The 8,861-nt window shown below is 41.9% G+C and overlaps 1 protein-coding gene across 1 annotated transcript in view; it reads right to left on the reverse strand.

Annotated features, from left to right (window-relative positions):
* The window catches only part of LOC311218727 (amine oxidase [flavin-containing] B-like), a 53,352-nt gene extending 45,435 nt beyond the window's left edge, over positions 1-7,917 (reverse strand). The window contains exon 1 of the mRNA XM_084301548.1: positions 7,803-7,917. Within this exon, the coding sequence (XP_084157674.1) occupies positions 7,803-7,848 (46 nt within the window). The 5' untranslated portion in view covers positions 7,849-7,917. The remainder of the gene's footprint in view (positions 1-7,802) is intronic.
* Between the last annotated feature and the right edge of the window lie 944 nt (positions 7,918-8,861).

The following is an 8,861-nucleotide window of genomic DNA, read 5'->3' on the forward strand; positions in this document are numbered from 1 at the left end:
ATAAATCATTATACAAGATAACAGCATAACTTTAGCATTGAAATTATACATTGAAATTATTATTTATTTTTTTTTTTTTAAGACATATCTGAGGCACACTCAGATGGAAATTAACCAAGCCACTAACTTTCACCCAGAGACTTTTCAGTTCACCAACAGTGCTGCCTGTTCACCAGGCCAGTACAACTTCACAGATGACGTATATGCTCTGGCTTAGGTCTGTGTTTCATCTCATCCTTACATAGTAAGCTTTCCGAAGCAGGGACCATTCTGTCTCACACTGAGACTAGGTGTTACACTGTGCATTCCTTATTCTTAGCTATGGCACCAATAAACAGTAAAAAATAAAAATAAAGAATTAATCAACCATTTCACTAATGCAATCTCTGTAGTATAACATCATTATAAAAGCCGGTGTTAAAAATCGGCAGATCTAAGATGTATGTAGCCATATATAACATGACCAAAAGTAGCTTCAACTCTCTAGACTGGACTGCCTTTTCTTCCAGGGATGGTCTATACTCTGTGTTCCCTCATCCCATCCCCTGCCCTTCCTTCTTCTGTGCAAACAGACACAAATGCCCTGAGAAAACTCTGAGGCCCATCACGTCCTTAAGCAGTTCCCCTGCTCTCCACCCAGAGCTGCAAGGCAACTTCTCTGTGGCTTGACAGGCACTTTCCAGCATTAACTTTTTTGCTAGGCCACCCAGAACTCAGGATCTCCACAAATGAGACACAGAAAACTGACAGCACAGAAGCTGGGCAACGTACAAGTGCATGGATGGGTTATTTAAAATAATACAAGACACTAATGATTCATATAACAAGGTACTATAGTGTGCTCCTACTGACCATTGAAATCAGCAAAATATATCTTTAAACAAGGATCATACGTTACAAAATTATAAACCTTAGACCCATCAGTCTGTATATAAACCAGTCAATTGGATGAATGATCACATTTTGACAAACCATCTCATAAGGCTGCAAGAACCTTAATATCTGACATAAGTTTCCAAGGATGAAATAGGTTATCGGCCCAGGAGGAAAATCACGTTAAGTTCGAAGATGGCTATATAAAAATTAAATGATTGAAACTGTAATGAAATGAATGCAATTTCCTCATGAAATTAAAGCCCAATTGAATGATGACTGATTTCAGAAATCGTATAACTGAGTGCTTTGTAAGTACATCAAGATACGTTCTCTGTAAAAGGAAACTAAAGAAAGGTTTTCAATGCACAATGGCTTCGCTTAGCAAACTTCTATAACCAACGTAAAATTTACACTGTATTACTCTGTGAAGTATCTGCTGCAGAAGGGAGACAAAACACAAAGGCAAGCTCCTCCTGGAGAAGGGCAGTGACACATTATTGCTTTTTATCTTTAATTAACACAACTATTTCACTACAGCTGTCAATTGTGCTACAGAGAAGCAAAATGGAGTGGTGGGAAGCATGCCAGAATCACACAGATTGTTTACATACACAATAGTAACTTCTGAAGAAGAAAAGCCTTCCTGATTGACTAAATTATGCATAAGACCTAATTCATTGTCATTAGCTACTGTGTGAGATATGCAAATATAGAGCAAACTCTCTGCTGGTTTATGATACTACAAGCGGTGCTATAAGCTTACCTCTGGGACTACCGGGGCTGTCTGTGCAAGCCTACATTGCTCAGACTGTCTACTAAAGCAGTAAAATGAGCCTATCTGGCTTTTTGCCACAGTTTTCCACCTTTTCGTAAGACAACCAGCACCCACCTGCTATCCATAAATCCTTGCACACTCCCAAGCAAATGTCAGACATCCTGAGCACACCAAGAATGGAGCCAGAGCAGCGAGCTCCTTGTCACAACCTCTGGGACTGCGGGCACCAGAGTTTGACCTGGACTTCTATCTCTGCGGTGAGTAACATCTTCCATTTGCTGGAGACAGACCCTACAGTCACTCACTGCTTGGGGGTAAGCAGACTGAATTATGTGTCTTTAAAATTACTCCTGTCCTTGATGAAGGCAAGAAGTAAAACTGACAAATCAGAATTCATAAATATGCAGAACTTGATCTTTTGGCAATTTCTTGATGTTACAAGATGAAAGAAGGAAGAAGGGGAGGAGAGAAAAAAGTAGGCAAGGAGAAGACAATAAGGATGGAAACGGGATGCACGTGCACATCTGTGGTTAGGATGGCAAATTAAATTACTTTTGACTGCACCTTCATTGAAGAAGAGCACTAAACTGAACAGTTTTCTCTCTCCTTGTTACTACACTTGAACTGCAAAAATTAAAGTATTCCAAGAAAGCAAGTTTGCAGTGTTTATGCTAGTAAATAGTATGGGACAACAGGAGAAGATTTGCAGAGCAAAACAGTTGTATCCTGAATACCTGGTGTCATATCCATGAAAGGTGCTTTATTTCAGACTAGACTTCATAGACTACAGGCTGAACATCCCATTAGGGCTTGGAGTTCAAATGGTGAGCTCCTAGAGCATGTGGTCTCATGCAAAAAGGAATCCAATGTGCATGCTTGGAGCTTTCTCTGTGATACATGCCATAGAGCAGTAAGTAGGGTCAATCAGGAAATCTGCTCAAGGCACACAACTGAGCTGGACCCATACATTAATGTATATGAATATCTACTACCACCTCTGGTGTGGTTAGGTGGTAGTCCAGTGCTAAACTAGACTCAGACAAGTCTACTGAACTAAAAGCACCACTGCAGGTGTTTGCCTAAGTAAACAATGCACTGAACTTTCTTACAAAGGACTTTCAACCTCTCCTCTGTCTAACCTTGTTTGTCAAAAACATCTAATTCAGCAGTACAGATAAGAAAACCCTGTGAACTTTGCAGTTTGTAACACTGACATCAACTGCTATGTGCAAACTTGGGTTCTCCAGCAGTTCTTCACATACTAGTTACTCAGGAATCACTTACACAAAGTTTTGTTATCCCGATTCACCTTTATTGCTCCTTTCAAGGTGGTTTTCACATTTTGTTGAGTAAACACAACAAACTTGCCCTAATACCACCCTTTCGTAACAGTTAAATAAGTTAATGGAAAAGCTTTTCTTAATGATGTACAGCTTTGAGCCTTAGGAGATGAGATTGTTCCTGCAGACAGAACAGAAAGCTTCTTATCAAATCAACTTTCAAACCTGTTAGGAGGTATCTATCGGCCAGTGACTTACAACTACTGCCCCTGCTTCCTAGGCTACCAAACTATCTCAAAACATTACACAGCTGCTTTCTGTACTTTTGCTGTGTATTGCCAAGGACTGTGTGATAAATCTAAGTCAAGTGGTAAGCTCCAGCTAATTGCCTCATGTTCTTCTGCAGTAGCCAAGAACATAGTTGAAACCAAAAGGAAGAACTCCTGGTAGCAGAGATAGGCAACTGAAAATATCAACAAAGACCTTCACAGTGCCAGCTGATAGAGAAACATCCCAGATTCTCTTTGCCTTATGCATCCCAGAGACAGCAGCATCCCTCTGAGAGGGACTTGGAGATGGTCACAGTCCTCCCACATGCATCATCCCACCCAATGCATCATCGACACTATTTCATCCATGCCTGTGTTTATTTTGTTTTGTTTTAAATAGGTGTTTAGTATAGGACCACTATATTAGGTATGTTCTCCAAAAATAGTGCTTTGTTTGGCAAACTGTAACTTTCCAAAGGATGACTACTATGACAGCATAAATTTCTTCCAGGGAGCAAAAAGAAAACATCAATTAAGTAGTGCAGGCTATGAATCTCATTGATACTTTTCTTGCAACATCTCAGTTTTGTTTCAAATAAGAATTTTGCCCTTGGCTTCAGTCTCTTTTAAAACAGATTGAACATCTTCAGATAATAGCCCCCAAAACACTTGACCTGTTTTATTTAAGTAAATTGAAATTGTCTCACAGATGGAGTGAGAGGTACAGTAATTATACAGTGTATTAAGCCTTCATGCAAATGAAGAGCAAGACTTACGAAGAGCACAGAGCAAACTGTATCTCAGTAACACAATGATAGGTATGTAAATGTTTTATAAACCTAACATTTAAACAGAAATATTTTATGTTACAGTAGGTTTTGGTTCTAAACTTACAAGAACACATCAGGCTGATTGAGAACAGGAAAACAGTACGCATACAAACGCTATTCACCAGAATAATTCAAAAAAGATTTCACTTTTGAGGAAAAATAAATTAACCTCACTTTGATTGCAAAATCTACACACTGGTAATTTACACGAAGCATTTTCTTAAGTACGACTGGAGCAACACTAGGTTAAAATCTGTTAAGTTCTTTTGAAATAAACAAAGGAAAGAGGTCTCCATGGCAAAAGCAGGGACGGGAAGGCAGTTTTGAAAACATGTGGAGGAAGTTTTTAAATGAAATATCTGAACAGATTCCAAAAATTGATTTAAGAAAATTTCTGTCACCAGTGTCTGATTAATTAAGAAAATAAGCAAGTTTGATGACACAACCCCATACTTTTCTGAATCATTTCCATCCTCGTGCTTCACGAGTCCTTCACAATAATAATGGTAAAAATAAAATAAAAAAATAAAAATTAAAAAAGATGCTTCTGAACAAACAGAAGATTTTTATTTTTTTTTCACCATGCAGGTTTCAACTCTCTGAGGAACTAACTACTTTTTACATTTCCAGACTAAATATTCCTTAGTACCTATCATATTGCATACAGTTTGTGGGATATGTTTTTTTTGTATATATATGCATTTTTTAAGTTGAGAAGTTTTCTTATAAAATATTACTTTTTAATTCAGGCCATTCACAAAAGATGTCAAAACCTTCCGAAGACATTTTACCAATAAAACAGAACCTCCTTTGATGCAGCCCAGCATATGGTTGGCTTTCTGGGTTGCAAGTGCACACTGCTAGCTCATGTCCAATTTTTCATGTGCCACTACTTGCAAGTGCTTCTGTGCAGAGCTGCTCTCCATCTGTTGATCACTGAGCCTGTATTCATGCTTGGGACTGCCCTGACCCAGATGCAGGTCCTTGCACTTGGCCTCGTTGAAGTCCATGAGGTTCACGTGGTCCCACCTCTCAAGCCTGTCCAGGTCCCTCTGGGTGCCCTGGATGGTCTGGGTGGTCCCTTACTTCGATCGTATCAACTGCACCACTCAGGTTAGTGTTGTCCTCAAGCTTGCTGAGGGTGCACCCAATCCCACCATCTATGTTGTTAGGTTTTTCACAGCCATCTTTTTTCCTCCCCTACATAGGAAATATAGAAAATATATTTCCTCCTAATATATTAGATGATACTACCTAAATCTGAGTAAAAGATGGGCAGAACTGCTGCCAAAGAGGGTGAGAGCAGTGCAAATGGAGTTTGTATTACCCTAAAATAGTAAACAAATAGAAAACAGAAAACTGAATGGTGTGTCTGTGGCATGTTTATTCACATCTTCACATCAGCACAGCAACTTCTTGTTTCTTCTGTGATTAACTTCTGTGTTCATGGCAGTAACAGCTAGCTCAAGAACTCTGAAGGTCAAGGGAGCAGTCCGCTGTTTTACATCAGTGCACCTACTGATGCCTCCCTCACCTAAAGGCACTAACAGCAAAGTCTCAGTTGGCTGCTCCTGAGTCAGCTTAGAAACAGCGACTTTCCAAAGGAATGCACAAATCAAATCTGGAGCAATAACAAACCTGGTCTCCAAAGAGTGACCCATTCCAAAAATCATATGCTTCATTTTCCAGTCAACAGGAGAAAGATCTCAGCAGCAGTCTAGCATGTCTGCAGGAGTTTTCAATAAGAGCAACGAGATGGAAAACCATATTTTTATCACCTGGCTGCCAGACCAATGATTTTTACAAAGAAACTTGTGGATAGAAGACAGAGGTGAATCAGGAGTGGTTTATAAAAGGTGAAGGAAAGCCACTGAAGGCAGTTACTGATTTTTATGTGTATCTATTTTTCCAGCCTCTGTGTGGGGGCAGGAGAAAAGTTGCTACACCATGAGAGCAAAGTGTTTTGGAAAAGATTTTGTTTAGAAGAAAGTGAATAGAAATTTGGTTCCTCACAACACCCTGCCACTTGCTTTTAGCTGCAGGTAGAGAAGAGCAAAGCACACAACTGAACACAACACAGTACTGCTGCTCTGTTCTGCTCCAAGAGTGTTTTCAGGAAAACATACGGAGGCAGCGCAGGCCTGCCATGAAAATATTCCCATGGCAACAATGAAAAACGAGTTATTAAAATCTGTTACACTAACTCTTTGACTCCAACTCATTAAAGAGAAGGAACCTGTAGCGTTGCATCTGTACAAAAACATGCCACTGAAGATGTTTTCATTTAGAAGACATGAATAGATAGTTCCCAGTGGTTAATTTTCTGTAATACTGTCATTGTCAAACAAGTTAAAAATTAGCCATAATGCTGTGCTTACAGTCATGTTTCACAAAACAGCGTCAGTTAATTTTTGCTAACCACATGAACAAACTTTAAACATTCAATAATTATTCAGCAGTTTCTTATCTGAGAACCATCCTTAGAAAATGATGCTAATGAGTTTAAAGGACCAAACTGTCTATGGAAATAATCAGTGCCTTGCCAGCTTGTGGGTAAGGCCTGGGGAACTAACACAGCATTATTCACTACATAATCCCATGCTGCACACCTTAATATAATGGTTGCATAGAAATTCTGTATAGGAATAAGTAGTGGAAAAATTAAAAGCCACAATTAAAGAAAAAGTATGAATTAAATCATATGTTTGGTGACACATTTTGAGTAATTTGTTTGCAGGTTGGCAAGAGATGCTGTTTGGATCCATGGACAGCTGCACATTCACTACGCACTAATGAGATTAACGTTTCATTAGCACCAGGTCTATCATATTGCACACCTCCCAACAGACACAGGCCAAAAAGCAGCTGTTTGATATGGCGAAGGCACAGAAGAAAGAAACAATTGCACATAACACGATCTATTTGGGCACGTGCATCTGTGAATAAAACGCACGAGAGTTTCTTTGTGAGCACGCACAGGTCTTCCAGCAGGATTAGGCTAAAAGCAGTAGATTGCCACCCGGTGCAACACGGCTTCCAGGCCTGCTGTTGCTTTCTGCAGGGCCGTTCACAGTCTTAAATCCATCATACCTGTGCTGGGGGAGGAACTTGAAACTTGCAAAATGATCCAGCTCTTTTTTGGCATTTTCCCTTTATGGGAAAATGCTCTAAACAGAAAAGACCCCAGGATTTTAAACTAGTGATTTGTGACTGAGGTGCTCTGCATAATGCTCCTGGGCATAGTGTAGAAGCACCTATCCCTTGTTTGCCCCGAACTTCCAGGGGCAGGAATTGGGGGGGATTTGGGGGATGCTGGGGCTGGACAGTGGAAGAACCGGAAGAATAAAATAAAATAAGATACGGTATGATAAAATAAGATAAGATAGGATAAAATAGGCTAAGATAGGATAAAAAAAAATAAAAATGAAATGAAATGAAATGAAATGAAATGAAATGAAATGAAATGAAATGAAATGAATAAAATAAAATAAAATAAAATAAAATAAAATAAAATAAAATAAAATAAAATAAAATAAAATAAAATAATAAAACGAAGCCTGCACAACATGACACTCAGCCCGGATGACGGTGACTTTACAGGTAAATCAAGCCACCAGCGCAGCCCCTCTCCCCCACCGGCACCGGGCAGCGCCCAGCTCCCGGGGCGGTGGAGTCCCGGCGCCGCCATCCCCACCGCAGCCCACCGAGCGGCCGCCGGGGCTCAGCTCATCCCCCCAGGGTGGCTACCGGGACCCCGGCCCTCCGGACCCACCTGAGATGCCGCCCCCGACCACCACCACGTCGCATTTCTCTGCCATGGCGCTGCCCCCCCCGGCCCGGCCGCTCCTCTCCCGCCCTGTGGCGGCGGCGGTGTCTCCCGGCCGGCTGCGGTGGGCGGGCAGCACCGCCCCGCACCGCACCGCACCGCCCCGGGTGAGGGGTGGATACAGCTCTCCCTCGCCTATCTCCCGCAGGGTGAGGGGAGAGAAGCCCCTGGTGTAGCGGAGCGCAGCCCCAAGGTTGTAGTCACCGTGGGCTTGCTGGTTCTCCTAAGGCTATGTTGGGATCTGGGTCCTCGGCATCTGCTCAACGCACCAGGGCCACCAGTGGGAACCTGCGGCAGCCAACACCGGAGTTGTCGCCTCTGGAGGACCTGTAGGATCAAGTGACTGCGCTCCCCAGTTAGGGCTTTCCTTGAAAGCTCGTCAAAATAAACTGCACCTCATGCCAGCTGCAGTTTGACCTGTGCAAGAGAGCCTTGCTGAGAGGTGGGGTCAGCCTATGCGCTGAGCATCGTCTGCCTAGACCCTCAGGAGACTGACCCGGAGAGAAAAAGGCTGGCCCATCCAGAAATAACTCCGTCAACAAATTCACCTTGAGCCTTTAGGCTGGTTCCCTAGAGATCCAACAGGCTTTTCCATTTCTTGGGTTTTTACTCGATAACTGAGGCTCCAAGAGACTGGAGGTGGTGTGCGCAAACATGCTTCCCCAGATATATCCATACAGATTACATCTAGAAATTATGTCAGTTATACTTGACCTTCCACACTCAGCTAGCTCAAGGCAGAAAGGATCCAGCCCTAAGACCCTTCCGAACCAAAGACACTTGGCAGTCTATGCCATTCTTTCTTTCTTGGTGCCATACATTGGAAGTAAGCAATGGCAGTCTGGACAGGGTTCCCTCTGCCTCTTCCATAATAACTCGAGTGATAGATTGTGGTGTGCAGAGACAGGGACGGATATGATAGGAGTCACAAATATTGACTACAGCAGATGCAGTCTTGCCTTTTTAAGGAGAATGAGGAAAATGTGGGAGTTTGGAGGCAGAATA

This window comes from Netta rufina (genome assembly GCF_964035555.1).
Source record: "Netta rufina genome assembly, chromosome: 1".
NCBI classification, from domain to species: domain Eukaryota; kingdom Metazoa; phylum Chordata; class Aves; order Anseriformes; family Anatidae; genus Netta; species Netta rufina.